Below are 27,622 nucleotides of genomic sequence, written 5' to 3' on the forward strand. Positions count from 1 at the left end.
CCCAAGCTATGCAGGTGTTCTGATATACGTGCTTCCGTTTTCTTGCATAGTGGAATGTTAAGAGGAAAGTTAATCAGACTGCCTAGTTAACACTCTAACCCAAAAAATATTTAGAATCATGTTTTAGAGCTGTATCTTTCAATGTTACATACAACCCATTCTTTAAAACCAAAGTAGTTCTCACCCAGATGTACACTGTATGGCTGGGTCTACACGTGCCCCTTCCTTTCGAAAGGAATGAATATGCAGCGCCTCATTAGCATAAGGGCGGCCGCGGCCTGTGGAGATGGGACCTTCCGAAAGGACCCCCCCAGTTTTTGAAAGCCCTTCTTCTGATCAGGCCTCTATATTTACCTGCACCTCTTCAGCCATAGGGCCATCGAAGCTCCATTTGGCTGCGGATTGCCATTCCTGGCCAATGGGAGCTGCAGGTGTTCTGGTCTATGCTGCTCCTTAAGGCCACAAATAGTGATCCACAGGCAATGAGAGCTGCGATCGCCAAGACCAGTGAAAGTGCAGGTAAACGCAAGAGTGGTGGCCCGCCAGGGACTAACCCTGCCCACTTTTTTTTTTTTATTGCCCACCCTTGGACTTGCCACTAGCTGCCAATGTAGCTATTGTAACTGCCAGCTCATACTGGTATAACTATCAGGGAAACATTTTTAGTTTGTATTTGTTGATGATGTGGGGCACAGAGCCCAAAATGTCTGATTAAGGCAGACGTATGGGTATCCTGCCTTGACACAAACATTGCCTATGGCAATTCTCTTAAAAGGGCACATAGTCAAGGAACTCTTTACTACATCAGACTGGTAGGCTATCAGAAAATCCCCAGAGCCAACCGCCAACCCTCTCCCACTCCTGCAGATGGGTTATGGAGGTGGTTTTGTTTTACTTTTGATTACAAGTATCAAAATCAAACTGTTTTGGTTTTCTATTCTAATCTTTACTGCTGATGTAAGATGAACCAGAAGCACTGCACTGTGGTATGTTTCCTTAATGTCCTATTCAAGGACGTTAGCAGTGAAGCTGAAGCCAGACATAGTTGGAGCCTGGTCCTATTAGTGGTATCCTATGGACTTTTTGGAACAGGACTGGGTACTCTGTAAAGTTCTATGTTCTTGTTGCCTCATCTCTGTAAGTCGCAGAAGGATAAAACTCTATGAAGTCCAGTAGATGGCAGCAGCGTAGCTGACTGAACACAGCAGTTGCAGCCTTTCACAGTGGTACTAAATGGTACAAAATGATTTTGAATCAGTGGAGCAGAATGTTAGGGTTTGACTTTAAATACAGGATAACTTTTGATATATCACAGCAAGAAACAGCTTGACAAACCAGAAGCAATGTTAAGATTTTTCCCCCCCCCCAAAAGCTGATGCTGGATTAATTATGAGAAAGGGGAAAAAAAAGAAAAAAAAAGTTATCTGTCAAGGTGTGATCTCAAAAAATGAAGTGCTAATATTTAATGCCTAATATATGCTAGTTATTCTTGACTTAAGTAAATAGTTGTAGATTCCTTGGAAATGAATATGCACACATGCACAGCTGTTCAGGAATTACTCTTTCAATAATCAGATTTTATCTGTGCAAATTGAGACATTTAGCTTCTTGTACTCTGGTGACAATGTCAGGATAACAAAGTAATATGTCTACAAGTAACCATATTACAAATATCAGTCCAAAAGATCATCCCAAATATGTTGAGGAATTTTAAAAGGCAACATCCATTAGGTAACTTATATCATTTTAATCAGTTAATGTGTCTTTCGTTTTATATGTGATGTCTGTGGACCAATGGGGAAACACAAGCAAATCTCTTTGCGAACTAGCCCTCTGAATGAACTAAAGCATTTTGAGATTTAAGGCAGTTTTGGTTTATTTAAAAGTTACAAAAATGTAACATCAAAGCTTACTGTGAAATGAATAAACTCCTTGTTAAATTTACTGACTGTAAAGTCTGCTATATGCAATTCATAAAATTGAACATAACTTGGATGTATGTCTGATGCCACGGTATGAACTACAACCTTTCTTTAAGTCCTGCTCTTTGGGTTCTGGTTGCGTGATTATAGGAACAGTCTCCAGGGCTCTCTTCTTTTGTACTCTGTGCAAAACAATTCGGTAGATACCAGTTATTGAACTTCGAGAATCTCTCCCGCGGTTATTTTGAATGTGTTCTTCTGTGATTCCCAAATCTTCCAAAGTGTTTTTTACTTCAAGTTCCTCATCTCTGAGGTTACTAGTCTCTGTTAAATACTTTGGATCCAGTTTAAATGGGTCCAAAGCTTTTGGATACTGTATCCCTTGCATCCATTCATTCTTCATAATACATTCAATAGAGTATCGTGCAGTTGGGACTGGCTGAAGAACTCCTTTGATCAGTTTCTGGCAAGTGTCTGAAAGATATGGGGGGAGGCTATATGTCCCATCAAGAATGCACTTCTTCAGTTTGGCCACTGTGTCTGCTCGAAAAGGCATTGTACCTGTTGTCATAAAATATAAAAGGATGCCTAGTGCCCATATGTCCACATAAACGCCAACATAGTTTTCGTCTCGGAAGAGCTCTGGGGCAGCATAAGGAGGAGATCCACAGAAAGTGTTTAAAGTTTCATCTCTTTTACTGATTGTGCTGAATCCAAAGTCTCCCAACTTCACACAGGTGTTACTGGTGTAGAGCACATTTTCTGCTTTCAGGTCTCGGTGAATGATATTGTTATCATGCTGTAGAGCAAGAGGAAAGTAAGGTAAGTATTTGTATATGAGAAGGTTTTCCCAGCTATTTTTGTCCCTATATTGTTACCATATAGAAGTTGACATTTAAAAAGTCAACATGTGGCAAGTTATACTACATAGTGGGTCTGAGGGTTTCCAGTGTTTTCCCAATAGCTAGAATAGGAAAATCTACATGTAGAATATGGAACTTCACAGTTAAGGTGCTCAAACAAACTTAATTTTGCCTGTGCTGACACCAGTGGTGGGGAGGAAGAGAGAGAAAATAATTTCTTTAAAAATCAGTGTAACCTGGCACCTTAACACTTGCATTAATCATAGTTGTATGATTATTCCAGAGCATTGCTACAGGACCGGGTTAAAGCAACTGAACCACCTTTCCTTAACCTAATATTTACGTTTCTTTTAAGGAGTTAATAACAGTGATTTTGCAATAATTACACCATCTCTCATGGTTTTTTGCCTTATATTCCTGATAGAGCTGATTAAAAATACTTATCTTAATACTTTTTGTGCAGGCCCATCCTGTATCCCAACTGAACATCCTCTGATCTCTTTTTGAATGTTTCTGTGGATGATACCTCATCACCCTTTAGACTCGATAAAAGGCAGGCCAAACTTCATCGACTTCTATACGTTTAGGCCAAGGTTGAATCTGAGCCATAAAGATCTTTTAGGGTAGACCATTATCACTTCATAGATCTCGACTTGCTCTAGAACTACACCTATTATACCAGGTGCCATTATGCTATTTCCTTTCATCCATTGTGTTCTCCTTCCTCCCAAAACCAGAAACCTGCTATATATAGAGTGCTGATTCTTGGGTCCAGGAATCAGCATGATACACGTTAGCTTAGTCAGCATGTTTCCAGATGCAGCATGATTTCACATCTGGACAGGAGTGCTGTATGACAACAAAGAAAGTTGTCATGCTGGCATGATGTTCTATGTGAAATGAGTTTTGTGATCTCAGTCTGCTACCCAAGGCAGAGGTAACGATCAGAAAAATACCATTCAGGAGGCATGGTTAAGCTGTAAACAGGCAGGGCACTGCTTTTAGGTTGTTGCAGTTCTACTCTTGCCCTGCCTGTTTACTGCTTAACCGTGCCTCCTGAATGGTTCTGATTGTCACCTCTGCTTTGGGTAGCGGACTGAGAAGTATAAAGTTATGTGGTGAAGTCTACATTGCCACTGCATGTGGGGTGGCTGTTCTGTGGGGACTTGGGTTTCCAGAACTGTCTTTCAGGAACCTTTCATTAACACTACACCTATCTGGTGCAAAACAAAAATACATTTATGAAATCTGCTAAAGTAATGAAGGGTAATTTAGACCTACAGCAAAACAACTTACCATGTGCTTTACAGCAGATGCGATCTGGGAGAAAATTAATTTACTTTCCATTTCTGTTAACTTTCCCTCTGTGCTGATTTTAGCAAAGAGTTCTCCACCTCCTGCATACTCCATCACAAGGTGCAGTTTTGATAATGTTTCCACCACTTCGTAAAGTCTGATAATGTTTGGGTGGTGTAGTTTTTCCATACTGGAAATTTCACGGGATAGTAAACGTTGAGTTTTCTGATCTAACTTGGTCTTGTCCAAAATCTTAATTGCTACTTTTTCTGGAGAGAAAAAATATATTTGAATATATTAGGACAAATGTTTGCCTTAAGACTCTTGTTTAAAGCAATACTTATTTATGGGGAAAAACTTTTTAAAAATCTCAGTTCTTTTTTCCATTTAATATTCATTTACTGTCAGTCACAGCCAGGCATCCACGTCAAATTCTAATACAGCTCTGCACATACGCCACTCCTTCAGAACCAAAGCACCATTTTCCAGTTACTTAGTATCCAGCAACATAATAGGAAGCCAGAGGTGGTTCTAGTTAACCTAAACTGATGGTCAGATGGTAACAGAGAGGTAGCCGTGTTAGTCTGTATTCTAACGAAACAAACCAGCAGTCATGTAGCACCTCAGAGACTAACAAAATGATTTATTAGGTGATGAGCTTTCGTGGGACAGACCCACTTCTTCAGATCTATAGAATTTCAAGTCCAGACCCAGTTATAAAGCATAGAGTTCCAAAGAAACTTGCAATAAAAACTGACAAATCAAATACATAGAACCCCTCACCTCGCTCCTTCAGGTTTAACTGAAGCCAAGTAATCAGTTTCTTTAAAGGACTACAGGCACTTGGGTGGCAATTAGTGGACTAATAAGGCTATTGGCTCAATAAGTGGGAGGAAGAGGAAGAAAGGGGAGCTCAGTGGGTGAGTCTGGACTGAGAGAAGAAGCTGCATAGATGTCCCTAGCTGTAAGCCTGCACTAGATTCTGTTATACTGTATACATGGTGAAAGGACGATAATCAGGTGTATGTTTGTGGTTAAGAGAGCAAGAAACAGGTGAGGCAGCATGGCATGCTGGATAGCAGGGGAGCTGCTCTGTGACAGAAGGCTCACAAATTTGTTATTGGATGTGAACAAGCCTGACCTGACCTCTTCACAATGTCTTCTGCCCTTCCCCCACCAAAAACCACAGCCCCAAACTGCCTGATTATACTCAATGCTACTGTTAAGGTTTGTGTTTTACCGGGTTTCCTTTTGGGGTTCTTGTCCATCATAGTCAAAAAATATGACTCTAATATATCATTTACTCAGGCAAGCACAAACTTCAAAGGGAAAAAAAAGATAGGAAGTATGTCTACGGGAAAAAGAGAGTTCAGGAGATCTGGCAGTTTTTAAAGAAACATTATTAAGGGCACAAGAGAAAACTATCCCAATGCATAAGAAAGAAAGTATGTTATGAACTATGCTGACTTAACCAGGAGATCTTCAATGACTTGAAACTTGGTCATACGAAAAGCAGAAGATAGATCACATTATAAAGAATGAATATTAAAGAAAAGATATGGACAAAATAAGAAAGGCCATGGCCCATAATGAGTTAGCATAAAAATATTGTCCAAATAAGAAAGCATTTTAAAAATTTATCATACCCAAAAGGAGGACCAAGAATAGGACAGGTGCACTAAATGAGGAGAGAAGGTCAGTAACACAAAGTGTAGTTGCCAGAACTGTACTGATCGCAGACGGTGGGGCCCCACAAGAGAGCTTAAAAAGAGCTTGTCTTTATAGGGTTCTGCTAAAAAGCTTCCCAAAGTCAAAGATTCCCTGAGTCTAGGAGGTAGCTGCCACCACCCAAGTGGGAAAGCTCCTCTTCAGAACTTAGGAAGACACACTTGGGATGTTCCACTGGGGGTTAACCCCAAGCTTTTAACCCTTCCTTAGGAGACAGCTTGACAACAAAGAGGAAGAAATTAAGCTGCAATCTGACAGATGACCTTTCAGTCTTAGGCATGCATTTACACAGACCCTTCTCTAGGACACCGGAGCCAAATCACTGCCTTTAACAAAAGGTGAATTGTAAACAAAAGATTTAGATAGTAAAGCCTACTTCATTGCTAAGTGTTACAGAGCAACTAAAAAGGTAAATTAAAGCACAAAGTTACTTCCCTGGGATTCAGTTATAAGTTACGGTGTACGGGGGGGGGGGGGTGTACATCAACCAGGCTTTGAAGTCCCCCCACCAAACCCAAAATAAAATAACCTTGATTGCATCTGACTGAACATTTCCTTTCCACTTAGATATCTGTATGCCCAGATTTCTCTGAGGTCTGGATACATACTGAACCCTCCAAGCCTGCCCAGGCTTAAACCATCTCTGTGTCTCTTGTCTCTGGTGACATAATAGACAGTTTCCCTCTCAGCAGGTAACTGCTTCAATTCAAAAATCCCCCTCTGGCTTCCCACTGGCTCACCTGGATGCCTACCAACAGAGAACCCCCTTGTGCTCTGGGTTTAACCCTTTACAGGCATTTATATATGACAGTAGCAATGGCCAAAACATTAAATGACCCATCAAGTGACACATCAAGGAACAGTGAACATCAGAGTAAAGGGGGTAGAATCTGAGGCTAAATTAGGGAACAATCAGTTTAAGACTTACTTAGATGTCCATCATAGATGACCGGTACCACTCAATACTGAGGAAGCACATGCTAAAGGGGAGGGATCTTGACTGTCACACGTGTCGCTCCCGACCAGTGACGCTCCCTGCCCCCACCCCTCTATGCTCAGCCCAGGGCTTCAGCATTCTCCCAGCTCCATATTACCTCTGTCTTTTTCCACATTCTTCCCCTGCTACTCCCTGCCCTCCCCCCACAGGTGCTCCCTGGGAGCCTGATGGGGAGCAGGGCAGAACTGCTTTTACCTGAGGGAGCCTGTCTCGAAGGCATCAGCGGCCAGGTACATGCACAGGCTCAGCTGCTGGGCACGGGCTGAGTCCATCAGGAGGGAAAGAGGGGTACTCCTGCTTGCTCAGTCCCTCTCCCCGTCAGCCAAACCTATATGGCTAGAGGGCTGCTGCTGCCTCCCAGCCAAAATCATTCAGAAAGCAGCAGCTTTGGCCTGCTCCCTGCCCAGCTACCAGGGAGGGAGGTGCAGGCTGAGAAGCAGCGTCTGGCTCCTGCCCCTGGCATGAGGGGACCGACTCCTCTCTCTACTCCTCTATGTCACCTCTGGATTTTCTTCAAGTCAGCAGAGCCTGATGAACTATACAGAAACTAACTGAAGAAATCACCGAGCCATTAGTAAAGCTGCGATTCTTACACAGACATCACACACGTCATGAATTCTGTGACCTCCCATGACTGCTCCCAAAGAATGACTGCTTCCCCTTGAAAGCACACTCACTGATGAGCCAATAAAGCAAGCAACACATTGTTGAGGGGGGAGGGGGGTGTCACATGCGGCAGTCAACTTTTTTCCTGGTATGAGTGACCAATATGAAAAAGAGAACAAACACCTCATGCCTGGGGATAGATGGAGGGGGCTGACGATTGTGTTTATGTCTACAGAAGAAAAGAATAAAGTGTCATAAAGAGCAAAGGGCTTGAGGAGCTTTAAAACATCTCTTAAAGTGATGTGGATGTAGAGCGAATACAAGAAAGCAAGGGCCATGAGGAGGAGATGAAAATGAGGACCAAAGGGATAAAAGTGCACAGAGAAAAACAGGAAGTCTTAGAGGAGGCACGTGGGCGCTCTCTTTCTCTCTCTCTCTCTCCCCCCCACCCACCCCCCGATTTCAGACAATGGTAGGGTGAATTCTTTTTTCTGCTCATTGACTGAATCATAATTGAAATCTACATATGTGTGCCACAGGTTTTTAATCCTAAAAATGTGACATTCAGGACTCATGATGACACATTTGCATTTCCCTGCACCAGTCTCCAGACAAAGATCAGTGTTACAGAAGGTTCCCACTTCTGTCACAGGCAGCACTCAGTACCCACTCGTTGCGGAATCTACTGTTTATTTAACTGAAATTAGAAAGAGGCGAAAACTACAGGGAATACTGCTGAACTCTGTTCTTTATATGTATTTCCATAAGCTGGAATTTAAATGCTGATGCCTTTAGCAGTTTGTATCGCAGCCAATGAATGCTTCCTGAGAGGGCCTGAGTAATAGCTTCTATTCCAAGCTTTTATGCAGCTGTTGATTTGGAAGCCATAGCATGGTGGCATGGTTCCACCAGAAGTGAATGCTGCTATATAAATGCTGGTGATCCTCAACTACACTGCAACATGTGAATAAGGTGGGTTTTGATTTTTGCAATGCTCAGTGGAGGACTGACAGTTGGGTGCCATTCACCTAAGAAGCTATGGACTGTAGTGGACAATGGTATTTCTGCTGTGCTAGATGTTGGCAGCTAAAGGGTGGACAGATGGGGGGGGGGGGACGGACACAGCACTCCTACATGTAGGAAAGCTGGGCCAGGGCCTGTTCTGAAGTCAGTGCTGCAGACAGGACAGTTAGGGGCAGAGTTAGAGAGAGCCAGTGGACACAGACCCCCTATATGCTGGGATTGTGCAGAAGTCACAGCCCATAGTCCAGTCTAGAAATTGGAGTCACAGTTGCAGAGCAGCTGCAGAGGGGCAGTATTTCCTTAATGCCTCCAATACAACAGCATGCTGCTGTCTCTCTCTCTCTCTCTCTCTTGTCTAGTTAAAAACCACCTTTTTTAGGTTCTGCCAGAATTGGGTAGGGTGGGGAGGAGGAAGTGGAAGTACAACAGTACAGAGACAACCTGGCAAACAGAATCCCCTTATCCAACCCAGTGCATGCTGCATGTACACAAAGGTTGTGTGCACCCAGACCTTGGGTACCTTCTCAGCAAAGTTCATTTACAACCTGTTTGAACAACACCATAATAGTTTGTGGCTCATAATAAGTGTGTCTCCTGAGGGCAGCAAGTCTTTGCTCTAATTTCAGTGGTGGGTTTAATGTGTGGGAGCCTGGTGGCCTGTGAGATAACAGCAGGTCAGAGTAGATCAGGGGTGTGGCACCTTTTTTTTTTGGGTAGGGGCTCACTGACCCACAGAAAAATCAGTTGGGGGGGGCCACATAAAAGCAAAAAACAAAATGAAAAACACCAAAAACCCCGCTCCCTGATGTGGCCCCTGCCTGAGAGCTCTCACTCCTCTCCTGCTCCAGCAGCACAGTCAGGAGGCATGAGGTTTGTGGCTCCCCCCGCCCCCCCCCCCCCAGTAGATTAACCCTCACAGGGGCCTGCGGTAGGACAAAAAAGAGCGGGATTCAGGGTTCAGTGTGTGGGTGGGGGCGGCTGGGGAGCAGGTGTGGGGTCTTGGAGGAAAGGAGGGTGCAAGAGCAGGCTGGGGGAGCGGATTGGGGTCTGGATGGGAGGGAGGGTGCAGGAGCAGAAGAGGGTTGGGGGATCTCGGTGGGAGGTAAGATCCAGAAGTGGGCTGGGGACAGCAGTCGGGGGGGGGGTCAGGAGTGGCTAGCGGGGAGGGGGTCAGGGTGGCAGGGAAGGTGCAGGAGCAGCGTGGGGGAGTCTAAGCAGGAGACAGGAGCATGAGTTACCTGCCGGTGGGGTCGCTTGCCTCCATACACCGCCACTGCCGCCCTCTCGCCTGACTTGCGGAACGGCAGCCTCTCCGGGGAACTTTTCCTCCCACCGCTCTCAGGCACCTGCTGCTCTGATTAGCCAGAATTTCAGCCAATAGGAGCAGCAGGCAAAGCCTCTCTGCAGGCAGTGCTGTGCCACCATTCCCCCAGCCAGCAGAAAGGATGAGGAGTGGCGCCGCCACTGCTTCCTGCCTACCACCCCACATGCTCCAGCAGAGCCCATGGGCCAGATCTGGCCTCGGCTTGCCTGATCTGTCCCGTGAGGCTCCGGGCTCCCCACCTCTGCCCCGCTGCAGGCTGGCTGCTGGGAAGGGGAGCCCTGAGCCTCGATCCAGGCAAGCTGTGGTCCAGAAGTGGCCTGGGGGTTCTCCACCCCTGGACCAGATGACCTTGTGGTTCCTTGTGGCCTTAAGTTCTGTGACTCTCTCCTTATAGGGCGTTTGAAAATAGGCATCATCCTGTGCACCCAGGAAAGTGACCATCCACCAGGCCTGCTACTGGCACACAACTACTCCTGAGGGAACTTCCACACTGCAGCTGAACATCCCTGACTGGCCAGAGTCCACTGACTCAGGCTTGAAAAGCTCAGGCTGTGAGGCTGCTTTGTGGTGCAGATGTTTGGGCCAGACTGGAGCTGAGGCTCAGAGACCCTGTCCCCGCTCACTGGTTTCCAGAGCCAGGGCTCCATCCAGGCCTCCCCTGAACATCTATGCGCCAATTAAACACCTCTGCAGCCTGAACTCAAGTCAGCTGACACAGGCCAGTCACAGGTGTTCAAATGCAGTGTAGATGTACCTTTGGAGAATCTAGCACAGCTATTACCCACCTACTCCTGTGGACTGGCTTAGGCAGCAACAGCAATAAGATAAGGTCGGGGGGTGGAATACCTTTGGCTTGGAACAAAAAACAAATTGAAGGAGCTTTTTCCCCCACTGCAAGAGAGGTATTTTCCACTGCTGTTGCACAGGTCACATTGCACTGTTCCAGAGTCAGCAATCTGTGGCTTCCCCATGCAGACATGAAGCCCTAAGGTTGAGTTCACATGCTCAGAGTGAACTTCACAAAAAGACGGGACTCAAATGGCCCCATTCACTCTCAAAACAAAAAAGAAGGAATGCTGAGGACACTTGGGGCTTGATTCTGCTCTTGGACAGCTGCAGAGGCCACTGGCTTCTGTGGTGTCTGAGTGGGTGATTTTCCTACATGGCTCTGTACATTGCCCATACATGCAGCTGCAGGTCAAAGCACCTACCCCTTTCTGAGACTTAACACAGGAAGAGCTGGGAGGAATTCTTTGCTCTGACTTGTGCAGGTTAGAGTAGCTCTTATCACAAAAACAGCAAGAAGCCCTGTGGCACCTTATACTAACAGGTATTTTGGAACATAAGCTTTCATGGGCAAAGACCTGCTTCGAAAATGCTCCAAAACATCTGTTAGTCAATAAGGTGCCACAGGACTTCTTGTTGTTTTTGCAGATACAGACTAACATGGCTCCCCCTCTGATCCTTGTTCTTATAACTGTCCCTTCTGGCTTTAAAATCTACGAACTGTGACTATCCAGTGGAAGTCTTCACACAAGGCAAGGCTACTCCTAGCATTCCTCTCCGAGAACGGCTTGGCCAGCATGTTACATTGCCTCCCCCTAGAAAGCCACTCCTAGCTCCCTCACTTGTGCTTGAGATAATGAGCAACTTGCAGTACCAAGTGAGCAAAACACATAACATTTGCCATCAGGATCATCATTACCTGCACACAGTAACTTTGTCTGTGCTGGTTAACAGTAGCTCCGGCAGTGTGGAGGAAGGACTGCAGAGCAACACTGGTCTGGAGGACCCTGGGAAGCGGGCACAAGCCCTCCAAATGCTCCAAGGAATTCAGGGTATGTGCACACAGAACCACCCTTTAATGATCTGTGTTATGTGATATTGGGGCAGGCCCAAGGGCTTCATTCCATTTGGGGTGGTTGGAAGTCAACGGATACAGCCTGTGCAAGCCCTGCAACGCAGCCCGCAATTTCCCTTGAATCTGGCACAGGAGGTGCTAGATAGAAGAATGCTCCTTCCCCTATTCAAGGGCAAGGCATAATCCAACCCTAAGGATTTATCTGTGTCCCTGCCAATAAACACATTGCGACACAATCAAACTGAATAGGTGCGTAGGATTTATTCCAAAAAACTCTGCACCACACACAGATTGAACCTCTCTCGTCCGGCAGCCTCAGGACCTGACTGGTGCTCAACAAGAGAATTTGCCAGAACTCAGGAGGTCAATATTGGCTAGCACATGACCAACACTTCCACTGATTACAGGGCTCTTAGAAGACATTTTTGGGGCAAATTACAGCTAAATAACAGCACAGAACCCTGAGAGCCAGGACTGGTGGCTGTGAATAAACATTATGTGACCACGGGAAACTTGGCCACTCCCATGATAAACTAACCCAAATCATGCTGGATTACGGATGTTGCCCAACAAGCAAGTGCCGGATTTGAGAGGTTCAACCTGTACATATACACCACCACCACAACCATAGTGTGATGCAAATGGCATTGCCTACCTTTGGTTAGAGAATGAATCCCAAGCTTCACTTGTGAGAAATTCCCACTCCCTATTTCCCCTCGGACTCGATAGAATCCAATCCTCTTCCCCAGTGTTAATTCCTTCACCACCTTTTCATCCTGGGACATATCCTGGGTTAGCTTCTCGAACGGGGTCAGCCTGTGCTTCCTGCCCTCCTCATCTTCTCCGTAGCACTCAGCCCGCCCATAGTCCTCTCCACTGTCCTCACGATTCCACCTGGCATATCGGTGGTTTCCAAGACCTCCACCATTCATATAACTTGTTGTCATAGTCCACAGAGCAGCGGTCACGTTTCCATTTGATTTAACAAGCTGTTCCAGTGGAATACGATTCAATTCTGGACATAAAAGAATTGTGATAACCTGAACAAAAACTACCAGATGTCCAAAGATCGCTGTGGAAATGACTTAAAAACCAAATTTGCCATCATAAATATATTGCTTGTTCTATCCAACACGAGAAGTAAAATTAAAACTCCATTGGCCTTTAATCTCCGATGAGCAATTTTAAATCTTTATCTGTAAGATAAAAAAGGCTGGCTAATTAAATCTGTAAACTGTACACATACAAAAGCAATGAGTCCATTTTCAGTGGAGTGCAAACACATGCAATACATTTGACACTTCTTTAACTTTCAGGTTCTGGTTTGCTGCCCTGAAAACACAGACAGGCGCACCTTCGACTAGCAGCTCAATAACCACTTTGAATAAGTCCAAAAGCTTTCAGATAATTTTGAACAGCTGATCTTAGGTAGGATTTGAAGCAGTCCTTCTCGGTTCAAAGCCAAGTCCCAAAGTTGAAAGTTGGATTTTCCTTTGATACATTTTTCAGCCAGCAAGGTTTTCACCATGACTGGGAAAAGCTTGATCCTTCTTTTGCAGTCCTGCTGTAAAATACTCAGCACTGCATTGTTTAATTCCCATTGCCACTTTGATGTATAGAATTGCTTCTGCAGGATGCCAGGAGCAGCATAAGCTGTGCACCAGGAAAAAAAAAAGCCGCACCTCAGTCTTACTCAAGTCACATGGAAGGAAAGTACAGGATTAAGTAACTGTAATGTCACTTTAACCCTCCTTTATTTAGACGAGCCTTCCTTAAAGCCTTGAGCCTTCTCAAAATTTTGCCTGACATGTTGTCTTCCTAAGAGAGACAAAGAAAGTCATAAAAACCCTTTATATAAATGGCCTCATGTTTTACTGAGCTATCACAGCATAGATTGTTTAGCAATTTTATTGCCATCCTGTTTGGCTTTGGCACACACACAAATTAGAGCTTGTACTAAAACATATTTACAAGCAATCACTTAACATGATAATAGTAAGATGTTCTCTCCTCGCTACCTGCTGATAACTGTGCATAAAGAGGAATTTTATCAGGCACTGTTAATCATTTGTATGTATCCACAATAAGAAATAAAAGACAATTGGCTTTTAATCTCCAGCGAGCAACTTTAACTCTTTATGGGTAAAATAAAAAAGGCTGGCTAATTAAAGCTGTAAACTGTACACATACAAAAGCAGTGAGTCCATTTTCAGTGGAGTACAAACAAATGCAATACATTTGACACTCTTTAACTTTCAGGTTCTGGCTTGCTGCCCTGACAACACGGACAGGTAGTGCAGCAGTTTGTGCGTAGAAGGTGTTGAAATGTTCATGAAGCTGCTGCCTTCTAGCCTTCCTCGCTCATGTACAGACACAGGAGCAAGAGCCTTACATCAACTAATGAAATAATCATTTTGCTGGCCTAATTCTATCACTTTAAATATGTGGCATTTGTGAGGTATGCAAAGGTGATGAGGACTGCCAACGAGTCAAGGCTTTGAGATGGTGCAACGTTTGAAAGGGTTGCTGCCACTCATGCCTTGGATCTATTGCAGGGTGAAGCTATCTGGATAGAAGACAAATTCCCTGTGCTCCTAGGGTTAGGTAGAAAAATGGAAGGTATTGTGGGTAAGGCATTAGGTTGAGAGTCGGGAATACTGGTTTCTCTTCCTACTTTGCTGTCAAAACTTGGGCAAACCAACATTACCAGGCCCTTCCGCAGAGGTGTAAAACCATTTTAAGTAGGCTTCCCTGAGCACCAACCCAGGCTCTACCCTAGCTATTGCTGCTATTTGAGGCTTCCAACATAAAGTTGTGGTTTCTTTGTTGGCACCAGAACAGAATCAGAAATGCAAAACCATATGTGTAACCCACATGCTTCCTGGGCATGGCGTAGTGTCCCGGCTAGTGGCGATGAGCCCACTTACAGAGAGAATAAGGAGACTGCACCACAGCCTAGCTACTAGCTGGCTCTTAGCTCCTGCAGTAGAGGCGCATGCACTAAGCTCCAGAGGTTCCAGGTTCAGTTTGACCAGACATATCATGTTACAGATGCACTAAGATGGTGCTGATGGCAAAGAAAATTAACCACAGAAGTCAGGCTCATCATGTGAATATCAGCTCTTTCAAAAGCCTGTGTCAAACAGTCAGCCTACCCATGTGGGGGCACACCCAGATTACGCAACAGTAAAGGCTCATTTTCTGCAATCATTATATATGCCAGCTGTACGAAAGTCTGAAGAAAAATGTTTTTATGGCCTATCAGGCCTATGTGAACAGTCCTAGTGTAGTGCTCATTCTGGGCAAAGAGAGGACAGCTACAAGGCAGCTACAAGGCAGAAAGCGGAAGCTCAACATCATGGTGACAGAAATATCATGGCCATGAGAATGCTTTAACCCTGATTTCTCAATCTGTCTGTCTATCCCAACATAGAGGAAACTGGTCAAGGCATTCTCACTAGCAGGTTCTTCTGCAATTTGTGCCTAACAAGTATTTGCTTGAACCCAAAAATGGTCACTTTGAGAGCACAGCCTAAGATTAATTTAATTTCTTTTTCTGGCTCTCATGCTAATTGTAGGAGCTGCAATCTCCTGGCACTTAGGCCACTGGCTAGGTTTCCTCAGTCCTTTAACACGAGCTATTTCAGTGCTGCAGGAGGTAATGCAGTATCTGCTCCCTATTCGTGGACAATGTGGTCTTTACATTGTGTAGAACAGTGTTTTTTCTATCTTTTTTCATTTGCAGACCTCTACAATTGTTTTGAATGTAGGTGTGAACCCTTTGGGAAATCTTACACATAGTCTGTGGACATCCAGGGGTCTGTAGGCTACAGACTGAAAACCACTTTTCTACAGTAACAACCATCTTTCACTGACCCCTTAGATACAGTCTGTGGCCCCCCTGAAACGGCAGACCACAGGCTGAACGCCACAGCTGTAGAATTCACCTAAATACTGTGGTGAATGGTACTGCACAAAGGCCTATAACAATAAATAATATTAAGTCTAGGAGAGGGAAAGGGAGATTGACATTACCACAGCCAGGAGGCATATTCACTGAAAGGCATCTTATGCCCCGCAGTGCTTCACTTTGGTATCTCACCTGGCTCATTAGTGCCCCACAACAGAGGGGTCACCCGCTGTGTGTCAGAGTTAGCTCCTTGCTCAAAACCAGTACTTGTGATATCAGAGTCAGAAAAAACAATGGGAATGGAGGCATAAAACTTTAGAAAAATCTCCAGATCCAGCGGTGCTGTTGTGTTAGTATTTGACTCCATTATTCAAACATTTATACCCTCATTCTTTCCGCTCAGTAACTAGGGATGGAATCCATATGCACTGGTCTCACTGAACAGTGCAACACAGAACCGGCTCGAGCCACCACCCAGTAACTTAGGAAAATTAAAAACCACTCCACGGTGCCTCTAGGAGGCAATACTTCCGTGCTGGCAAGCACTAAGTCTGCATATAGCAGAGATAACTTTAAAAAAAAAAGGGGGTGGGGTGGGGTGGAGGGAAAGGAATCTGGCGCTGCTTTGGGAAACACCATAACCATGATTTGAATACATTGGACCATGAGCAAAACTCCTCTCCGCTCCGGCTCATAGTACATTTGACAGTGTCCTTTTCCCCCATTTTTCACTTTGTGGTGTAATAGTCCAACAAACGATCCTTTAAATGCACCAGCGGGCAGCTGGGGGGCTAAAACCCTTCTCCCTGCCTTCCCAGAGTGGCGCTGCTGTCAGCTGGACAGCAATACTGCTCTGGGCAGGGGGTTTTGCTGTGCAAAATCAGTGAAGTTAATTGGGATGAATTGTTAAAGAGAGAAAAATGTGAATGAAAATTGGGACTTCCTAAGGAAGATGACCAAAAAGCTACACACTCAAGAAAGAAGGTATCCTTGACTAAAATCACATCATGGTCACGGGTTAAGTGAAAGCAGCAATTAAATAAATAAATAAATAAAAGCAATACGTCAAATGAAATATTGGGGAATGTATATAGAAATCAATATAAATCAGAAGTTATGAAGCTGTCGCTTCATAACTTTGATAAGAGAAGCTAAAGTTATCACTTGAAACATCCACACTTAGCAGGGTTTTGGACCATAAAAAGGATTTTTTTTAAAATAGGGGGAAAATGGCCTTATACTCCATGAATCTACAAAACAATGATAGCAACAACAACCAACCCACAATTCTCCTTTGCTACCTTTCATTTTTTAGAAGGAAGTGTTTCCTTGATCTCTTCTCTTGCCTCTGATGTTTTAATAATACTATTAATAGCAAACTTAGACATATGAGAAACCCTTTCACTAAATCAAGTATCATCAGGATTAGGCAAAGGGCCCTTTCCTGATCTCACTGAAGTCAGTGGGAAATAAGTTTAAGTGATTTGCTGGATCAGGGTCAGATTACTCAGCACTTTTCAGGATTGAGTCCTCAATTAGATTCATTTTCAAATCTTGTGTTAGGAGCAGGGGTGTTAGCAAGAGAGAAGTTCTATCCCTGCCCACTTTTGTGGATATTGGGTGGTTAGGATGCTCACTGCAGCCCTGTCTAACCGCTGATCCAATAAAATCTTACCACACATGTCCAGTGCAATATGGCTCAGAGATCCTACTGTAGGCTAAGGCACTCTTTCCACTGGCCTTCCATCTAAAGATGGACTTATTCAATGGCTGTGTGACAGTCTGTACCTTTATGTACATCCTTGTTACAATACTAAGAAATTCTGTGCAAAATAGGCCTTGCAAAGTATCATCTGAAAACTCATAATTTGCTGGTCATTAGTCTCCTGGTAAAATACGTTGTATGTAAAATTATAAGAGTCTACTGTATGACTTTGCTGAGACATGTTCCAAGTTTAGAAAAGCAAGCTCAGACCAGTTCTTCAGAGACAAAGGGCCTGTAATTACTTAAAATCTTTTTGTAGTTAGTACACTTGTTCTATTGTTTTATATAAGCCAGAGTGTGTTTGGATTGAAGTGTTTGGGGAACTCCGTTTGTGACAATAAGGTCTGTGAATATCATTGATATGAGCCCGCATTGCAAGGAGGGTAATGGGTAGTACAAGACACACATTTCTGGGGGAAAGTCTGGGCGTGGGAATTTCTGGTGTAATTCAAGGGTGTCAGGCTGGCTGCCTGCCTGAAGCACTCTTGTCAGCTGGCTGGGGGCATTTTACAGGTAGTGGGCTGTGGGTGAGCAGGCCAACAGTGAAGCAATGTAAAAGGCACCACAGGCTGGAGAACTGAGGAGACAGCTTCCATCAGTGCAGCTGGTACCAGTCTAACGCCACAGGCTGCCAGCAATCCTCAGTGAGATCTGCTTTGGCCTTCCTCATCGTATTTGCTCCCAACTCATTGTTTGTATCAGTCTTTAAAAGAGATGCGTGCACTTCCAAACCACCACCATTCCAAAACCACCTACCCACATTTCTGCAACCATATTCAAGCCTGGCAAAAGGCCTGTTTGGAACTTAGTGAAAAGAAAACACCAAATAGGCAGGCACAGTATATAAAGACTTGGTTATTGTTTCTTTAAATAGTTTATGAACCTTCTAATGGTCCTTACTGTGTTTCAGAAGCCACACAAACCCTGTCAAAGAAGCACTGTGTATACATAGGGTGTCCTTGTATGTTATATATACTTTGTAAAACATATGTTGTGTAAAGAGCAGAAGACATTACAGTGGGCATAAAAAGTTTAATCTTCTTAAACTCTCGGCCTGTCCTTCCAAAAACAAACACTCCCTCCTTAATCAATGTGAATTAGTGAGAGGATATACTAAAAGTAAACTGCTTCTCAAAATCCTTTTAACTTTTTAAGTGGCAGAGTGATTAAATTAGTCAGCTGCTGCTATGATAAAGGGCAGCAGTGGCAGAAAGTTCTCCATGTAGGAAGTTGCACAGTGATGTTAGCTTCTGACATCACACAAAGGACAAACCCTTCTTCAAAACTTACAATTTCTGGATACAGGGAATGCGTTTTTCTTACTTAGTATAACTCTGTACTGGAGGCCACTCAAGATATAGTCAGACATCATGTGATCTTTACTGATTGCTGGCAAATTGTCTCTGAGCTTTCTTAGAAGACTGAAAGTAGACTGGGTCATACTGGGTCACACGGCCATCAGGAAAAATAAATGGAGATCTCTGGAGAGGGAGGCCACCTAATTACTGGTGAGAAAGCATTTTGCATAAGTTTAAACAAGCCATTGGAACCCCAATAACATTACAAACCAATGAAATATAATCAGTAGGAATTGACTGGCAGATCTTTCAGACAGCTGCAAGCACAGGTTTTAATTGCTCTGCCTGCCTAACTTCAGATATCTCTAATCACCATTAGCATTAGTCCTTTCTCACCCATTTTGATAAAGGTTGGGTTGTGAGGCAGATTAAACTTTTTTTTGGATTTGCATAGATTATTCACTTCAAACTCAATTTGAGACTAGGACTATTTCTCTAAGCAAAATGCATAAGGCAAACTAGTCACTTTCTTTACATAAGTGTTCAGTTTCAGAATATTTGATGTAAAAACATTAAGGCCGTGTCTACACTAGCCAAAAACTTCAAAATGGCCATCCAAATGGCCATTTCGAAGTTTACTAATGAAGCGCTGAAATACATATTCAGCGCCTCATTAGCATGTGGGCGGCCGCAGCACTTCGAAATTGATGCGGCTCATCCAGACAGGAATCCTTTTCGAAAGGACCCCGGCTACTTCGAAGTCCCCTTATTTCCATCTGCTCACAGGAAATTTCCTCTTTTGAAAGAGGTATGCAAATGAGGCAAACTGAAAATGCAAATGAGGCATAAATTTGCATATTCACACATCATTTGCATGTTCTAATTTCGAAAGAAGAAAGCCAGTGCGGATGCTGCTCCTTCAAAAGTAAACCCCATCTTCAAAAGAATCTTTCTTTCCATTAAATAAAGGGAAGAAGGAGTCTTTCAAAGATGGGTTTACTTTCGAAAGAGCAGCATCCACACTGGCTTCCTTCTTTCGAAATTCGAATATGCAAATAAGGCACCAAATATGTAAATCTATACATCATTTGCATTTTTGATTTGCCTCATTTGCATACCTCTTTTGAAGGAGGATTGCCAGTGTAGGTACACCCCAGCTAATAAAAAGGCATTTACAAATCAGCAGACCCAGATATCATGTATCTGAAAGAGAAAATGCAAATTATGAGAGATATTGCAACCACACACACAGCATCTGTGGGGGGGGCCACATTAGGTTTTCTGGTTAAGGTAGGAAAAACCTCAAAAATGCCGCTCTATTGAGATGGACTAGAGATGTAAAACATTTATAGCCCTATGTATCAACACAAGAAATGTATATTTGTGAGTTCCTGGCTCACTGGGGAGCATTTACCTACAGACTCTGGAATCACATCTTATGACTAGTGCAAAATCTCGACTGGCTAAGTAGATTCCCAGCCATTGAAGCTAAACATGCAGAAAAATAGGGGATGGGACTGGCTGCACCTGTTTTCAAAAGACTGGGGGAACAAAGGAGGACTTTTGAAATAAAAGGATGAGTTAAAATAAACTGCGTGCCTCCAGGCTGAGTGAAGGAATTTGCCCCTACCAAAGAAAAGATCCAAACGCTTGCTGAAAGGACATTGCCTATCAGGCTACTCAAGAGAAAGATGGGCAACTTCTGGTATATTTATTAGTAAGCATGAAAGAACTTTTATTATTTTAAAATGTTTTGTCTGTAGAATCTTTTGCTATGGAAAAACAGCATAATGACTGATAAAAGTTGCTTTCATTTTCCTCAGAAAGGAAGTAACACCCAAGAGCAGTCCATTAGACAGCCTTGCTTACTGGGGTTATCACAGGGGGCTGTACAGCCTTCAAAAAACCCAGACTGGCGGGAGAGGGATGTGAGTCTGTACCCAAGAGAGGTGATGACTGGAATGGGAGCGTGAAACCCACTGGTAGGAAATTCAGGTGCAGTTACCTTGAAACTGTGACAGCTAAAAAAAAAGTTTAGATTTTTTTTGGATACTTGAACAATTTGGCAAAACTGACACAAATTTACAAAATGTTTCAAGGGTGCTGAATCTGCATTTTTTGCCAGAAAAGTTTCAGTCAAAATTTTCAGGGATCTAGCGATGAACAAATTAAATCTCACATAAACTGTATTCTGAAAACTTAAATGATACATAGACTCGTGTATGGATCTTCTACCTGAGGATGAAACTGAATACATTACACACAAGAGTATATGCACTCTGAAAAACTATAGGCATGCTTTGATGAGTGCCTAAAGACAATGGATCACTCAGCGTGTACATATACATTTGAATCTGTTGGCTATCCTGCTGTCATCCATACTTTGGCTCCATCACTCCATTGCATTTTATTTGCCTGTCTATCATAAATTCTCAGCAGTACTTTTCCTGTCTTGATTTTCAGAACATTTTATCATTTTCTCTTAGATAAAAATATTTTGTCTGAAAACTATATAATGGGTTGTTCTACAGGAATTATCAGATAAGCACGCAATGCCTATGACCATATTGGGACATTAAATTCAAGTCCTATTTTCAATTTTATCAATTTCTCTGAAAATTGCCTTTTAGATTGAGTTTGTCTAGGCTCAGAATTGTTTTGTAATGTTTTAAGATAACCTATTTAGCTATTTCTGACCTATTGAAGCATGAAAGACGGGGTTTCAAAAATCATTTAAAACAGTCAGATCTGGGGGAAGGAGGAGGAGAGACTTCGAGATAAAGTTATCTGGATTTACAACACCAGGCAGCACAGTTTTACACAGACTCCATCCTTTTCATAGAAATGACCCTTTATATAAAGAATGTTCACAGGCTCACATATTATCAACAGTAATCCAAACAAGCAAAATATTAAACTCTTTAGACTAAATATTCTTAAAAAAATTTTTTTCTCCTCTCTGAATCAATATTCATCAGATATGTAACTTGAGCAATGATGCCCTAAGTAGGACTCTGTATTTTCTCAAAAGACTCAGGGGAGACTTTTACTTTATAAATAACCTACTCCCAGAGTTCAGACATGCAGGGCATGAATCTGCTTCTTAATTGATGTCATTCATTTTTTAACTCCAATTACACATGATGCAGTTCCTTGCTACCGATTAGGCAGCTCCATTACGTATGCTTTGCATCAGCAGGAAACTGAAAACCGACTCACAGGAAGAAACTAAGGATTACCATTGCCCTTGCAGCATAGCAATGGGAACACTGTGGCTCAGTCATGCCCCAGGATTTATAGTAGGTGGAGAAATGACAGCAGCTGTACGTAGGTTCTGGACTACGTCCTGATCCACAGAGCCAGCTGTTAGTGTTATGAGAGAACTTGATGTAACCGAACTTGCAACCATCTTATACACTTAGCCCTCATAAACTGGAAGTGAGAATGTCACAGAGTCAGAAAATCTGGCTTTGGCTTAGGCAGACAGAACAAAAACAGCTGCAGAAGCTGCAGTACTACTAACAACATAGATACAGTGAAAGGACAGACACGTGAGGAGGGTGGGATGGAAAAATGACATAGGTCTAGGTGCCTATGTCTATACATTTTTGTTGCTGCTATTTCAGTTGCTTTGCTGATTAGTAGAATAATAATGTTTTATTTGCTGTTGGTAGGATGATTGTTACCCCTACTGGGGACATTATAAATTGTGTGCTTGTCTCTGAACCATCAGCCTGCTTAAGGCCTTTCCTCAGCTATGTCTGCATTGCTCAATCTACTGGCAGGATGGCTATAAATTTGCATGTCTCATTCCTGGCCCATTTGTATGACTAGGAAAGCCTCAGAAATGTGTTATACTAGCTGTCCATGGACCCAAAGGACCAAAATACAGTAGACCTCCGAGTTATGCATAGGTGGTGTTCCAGGGCAACCACGCGTAACTCCATTTTCATGTAAGTAGGAAGGAGCTGAGAACCTCTGCTTGTGGGAGCCAGGAAACTGACCAGCCCTGCTGCTGTCCTGGTCAGTGTCCAGGCTCTGCAAGCACAGGGGAGTGGGGAGCTGGGTGACTGCCTGGTTCCTGGCTCCCTGCCACTTGCTGGAGCCAGGAAACTGACCAGCACAGCAATGCTGGTCAGTTTCCCCACTCCTGTCAGCAGGGGCAGCTAAGAGTCAGGCTGGCTCCCCTGAGAAGAGCTGGGAAACCACTCCTGTCAGGGGCAGCAGCCTGACTCTAACTGCTCCTGTCAGGGATGTCCAGAGTCAGGCTGCCACCCCTGACAAAAGCAGTTTCTCTGCTCCTGCCAGAGGCTGCAGCCTCTCTTATCAGTGGCAGCACCTTTGCTGCCACCACTGACAGGAGCAAGGAAATCTCTTCTGTCAGTGGCAGCAGGGGAATCAGCTGCCACCCCTGACAGAAGCCAGGGAACTGACCAGCGCAGCAGCGTCTGGCACCAGCTCCCCACCACTCAGAGTCATGTTAACCCAAGATACGTGCAACCTGAGTGCGCGTATCTCTGGGGTCTACTGTAGTAGTCAGAGAGCAACAGAGAATAGGTAAGTTCCAGACACAATGCCATTGTTCTGGCCCTGTCCTCTACCACAGCAGCAGGGAGAACAGGTGGCATGGTAGCTTCTATGCTGGGTGTATACCACCACAAGAATCCCCCGGCACAGGGGCAATCCGCCCATGGCCAGTTACACTGGCTCCATCAGCTGCAGCTTCAATGCACCTGAAAATCTGGACCAGAATCTTTAAAATAAACAGAGTTGATTATATACAAACATAGATCAGATGGGTTTGTTTTGCCTTGTATATTAGAAAACTAAAATATGGAAAAAATGCCTTTTATCGTGCTGTTGCTTTACATGATTAAAGTGACTAGGCAAGGCATCAATTAATGTTCCAGCAACGCACACATGTACATTAAAAATACCTTTCTAGTCTTTGTTAATAAAGTCCATTGATATACTGAGTCTTTGAAATACATGACAGAATTCACTGCTAATTTTAATAAAAGGAGGCTGTGTTCAGTTCATTTTAAAATATCCTGTACTTTCCTCAGATTTTGACCTTGATAGTAATTTTGCTTTTTGCCTTGTGGTTAATCATACCTTGGCCAGTCTGCAATAGATAGTAGCTTCTGCTAAACACATATCCAGAGGAGCAGCCGTAGTAGTCTGTAGCTTCTTCCCAAAAAAGCAATCTTGTCAACTTTAAAGACTATCAATTTTATTTATTAGGTAATGAGCTTTCATGGGGTCTTAAAGTAAAACCCCACAAAAGCTTACTACCTAATAAATAAAATCGTAAGTCTTTAAGTTGCTGCCTGATTGCTTGTTTTTTGTATATCCAGAGGAAACAGAAATAGCATAAAAGTCTCTGTTAGTCTTTTAAGTAATGCACTAAATTTACACCTGACTGTATTATGTCACTGGAATTATACCAAGAATTAATTTAGCTCCTGACTTCAAATGAGAACATAAGGACTCAGGAAAAAGAATGACACATCAGAACAACTGGAGTTTATAAAATTCCACAGGTCCATGCCAAATCTTTCAAGTAGAAAACATATAGCACAATTTACTGTCTACTAAAGAGAAACAACTTTTAATGAGAAGTTTTTATTGAAGGAAATGATGGTGCATTTAAAACACAATACAAACAAGAAGTTGAAGACAAACAATGCCAATTTACTGCAGTGATTTTGCAATGACTGGACAATAAGAGAAAACATGAATGCACTATTTGGCATCATACTGGAGTTATTTCAAGTTACTGTGGTCCCATTATTCCTAATTTGCTATTATGTGGTCTTGACAGATGTAAATATAAATATCAAGATATTACATACAGCCCCTGCTCTTTTGAAAAAAGGGCCCCAGGGATGTCTACATGTTTTTTTCTGAAAGAAACTTCCTCATCTGGGGGAGGAAGAGGGCTGCCAGAAAAAGTGCCACATTCTTTTGATTTAATAGCAAAAGAACACATTCTGTGTGTAGACGTTACAGGGGATTTTTCAAAAGAACTCCAGCTTTTTTGAAAAAACTCACTAGCGTAGACATAGCTAAAAAGGACAAGGGCTGCCAGAAAAAGTGCTGTGTTCTTCCGATTTAATATCGAAAGAAAGAATTTTGTGTGTAGACGCTCCGCTGGATTTTTCAAAAAGAGCCCTGTGTTTTTTTTTAAAACCTCAATAGTGTAAACGTAGCCACAGAGTGAGAGAGTGACAAATATTCACATTGCCCCTTTAGGTATGCTGAGCACATTCAAACACAGGAGCCGCTGTTGGCAAGCTCCTCCATCCTGAGCACTGCCATGTTGCCCTCTCTGTGAAGATGGAATACTGGAGTAGGGAAGGGGGACCTGCCCCCTTATGCTTCCCCCACCCTGCATAGCAAGCAGGAGTCTCCCAGAGGGTAGGTCCAAGGTAGAGGGCAGGAGCAGCATGGCAAAGGGTGGTGGGGGTGAGGGGCAGCTGAAGTGGCTGTACATGAGAGTCTTCCAGCCAAACCAGTCAGGATCACCTGCTAGAGGCGCCAAGATCACAAGCTGGTGACTCTGCTCTATAGTGGGGCTGGGACACACTAACCAGGAAGGTTGAGCTGTTTAATGCCCAGGCTGTAACACTTCTGTGATTAGTGGAGGACTTCCACTCCAGACCCTCATTCTACAATTAACTGTAGACACATTTAACAAAACATAACTAAAAGAGATTACAAACAGAAGTTCAGACTCTATCACAGTTGGTTATTCTGTACATGTAAGAACTTACAAAACAAATATCTGAAAAGCAGTCTAATTTCAAAGGAATTCTATGTCCATGACTTGAAAATGTATTATGGTTGGAAACTTTTGGGTTAGTAAAAACAAATTTCACTACACTCTTTTTAATGTGGCAATGGAGAAGGCTCCCCAAAGGGAGCAAACCAAAGTATAGCTTGTTTTGCTCTTCAGATGCAGCAGCTGGTTTAGCAATGAATTATAACTGTGCAACTTCATGGGGGTGCATGTTAAAGTGTTCCCCTGCATGGGAATTAATGCCATGTTACCTCCAAGTTGTTTAGGATGGCTCTTTGTGGCATTACACAATGTACTACTGAGCTAGCTGACTGGTCTCTCTGGAAAACATTTTTAAGGAGAGTGAGGAAAGGAGATAATGACTGATACTCAATAGAAGGAAGAAGTGAAGTGAACGGAAGTTGACTGAAGAGCCTATTATTTTATCTGGTGAATGTCAATGAATGAAGATGATTGCCACAACGTTTTTTGAATGGTTGCCGTTCAGTTCTTAGGCAGCCAGATTTTGATAGCCCTGTTCAGGCTGAGCAGTTACCGATTTCACAAGTAGTCCCATTGGTCCAAACAGTAACACCTTTGCTCACATCTGAATAACAGCATCAGTATGGCTAAGGGGCTCACAATCTGATTCATTAACTTCAGTGGGGCTATTCACAGAATAATTCAACATGAGAAAAGATGATCGGACTCAGATAATTATTTATTATCTAATAATATAAATTTCATCTATCACATAATTAGATTAACTGCTGCATTTAATTTCTAATAATGTCCAAGCAGGGACATTTTCTCTGATGGCCACCAAAAAGTTACTGTTGCACATATGTCACAGAAGAACCATCAGAAGGTACCAATTAGAGGTACAAATACAGTAAACTCTTTCATATCTGGCAGCCCAGGACCTGGAGGTTGCCGGATATTCAAATGTTCTGGATAATAGAGAGGTATACCTAGCAATGCATAATACTAAAGAAAAACAAGATTAGATATTAAGAAACGAACAAAAATGTATGCAGAGTAGTTTATTTACAAACAACAGTTGTACTGTACACTGTAAACTTATGCTGTATTTGCTGTATTTACTTATATTTGCTGTTCTTTCACGATACTACGCTTATGGAAAACATAACTAAAATTTACTTATGGTTAAAATGACAGTTATTGAAGAGTTCCAGATAATAGAATGATGGATATGAAAGGGTTTACTGTATAAGCTAAAATGGCATACAATTAGTCATACCTGTAAACTAGAGTGGTTACTAAAAGTTTAAAGGCTGCATATTCCAGGACCAATCCCTTCAGAATACAGTCTTCCCATGTCACACTTCAAAACCCCCCAACTTAACAGCTTGATTTATCTGAATCAGATTTTTGATTAAAAATAAAAAGGAGCAGCCAAAACATGAAAGCAAACAAAATAGAGTACTGTACAAGATACTCAACTGCTATTAATAGTGACAGATCCGTTGATTTCAAAGAGATACACTTATTACAGCCACTGAGTATCTGACCCAGAAACTCAAAAGGCCCAATAAAACTTTGGATAAACGGAAAACCCTATACATTTACATACTTAAAAAGCATTGAATATCTTGCAATAAAAGGGTAATCTGTAGGAGACCATCCATTTCTAATTAAACATATTGATTATGTATATTATTCCAAAGGATGTTGGTGCTGCTAAATTTGTACCATAGAGGATTTGAACCACCAAGGGAAAAAAAACAATAAAAAACAACCAGAAAGTATATTTTTAAAAGTAGGATAAAATACTTGTTTCAACTTTTACAAACTTTTACAAAATACAATCTCTTCCTAAAGGTTTGGGGCCAGATTCTGACCTCATTTTGAAGAGTGTGAATTCGGAGTAAATCCACTGACAAACTACGGTGTTATAAAAGAGATCAAAATCAAGTCCTTTGTTTTTAGGAGACTAGAGTTTCTTAATTATCACCCTATGAATAAATATATACTTACTTCTGGTTAGGAGACATTCACCCTAGTAAATTTAAATTTACCATATTTTACCTCCAATTCCTCAAAAACACTTAAGATCCCTATATTTTATTCTTCCACTTACCTGATGAAGTTATAAACAATACACAGTAATTGCACAACCACTGCTAGCACCACAGGTCCAATACCAAAAGTTTGTGTAAAATCTTTAAGCAGAAGCCATTCGGAATCCCCTCCTCACAAGAATCTTGAATAAAAGTTGTAGCTAAGA

At 42.8% G+C, this 27,622-nt stretch overlaps 1 protein-coding gene across 2 annotated transcripts; it reads right to left on the reverse strand.

Moving 5' to 3' along the window:
* Nucleotides 1-38: 38 nt before the first annotated feature.
* Nucleotides 39-27,622, reverse strand: NIM1K (NIM1 serine/threonine protein kinase). 2 transcript variants are annotated; one of them, XM_074995606.1, is made up of 5 exons: nt 27,476-27,622; nt 18,619-18,800; nt 12,276-13,438; nt 4,082-4,350; nt 39-2,721 (listed from the first exon to the last, which is right to left on the reverse strand). In XM_074995606.1, exons 3-5 carry the CDS (start codon nt 12,565-12,567, stop codon nt 1,972-1,974), a joined length of 1,311 nt encoding a protein of 436 aa, XP_074851707.1. In that variant the 5' UTR covers nt 12,568-13,438; nt 18,619-18,800; nt 27,476-27,622; the 3' UTR covers nt 39-1,971. The 2 variants fall into 2 exon arrangements, with proteins under 2 accessions (XP_074851707.1, XP_074851708.1); XM_074995607.1 differs by lacking the exon at nt 18,619-18,800.

Source organism: Carettochelys insculpta, chromosome 5 (genome assembly GCF_033958435.1).
Source record: "Carettochelys insculpta isolate YL-2023 chromosome 5, ASM3395843v1, whole genome shotgun sequence".
NCBI classification, from domain to species: domain Eukaryota; kingdom Metazoa; phylum Chordata; order Testudines; family Carettochelyidae; genus Carettochelys; species Carettochelys insculpta.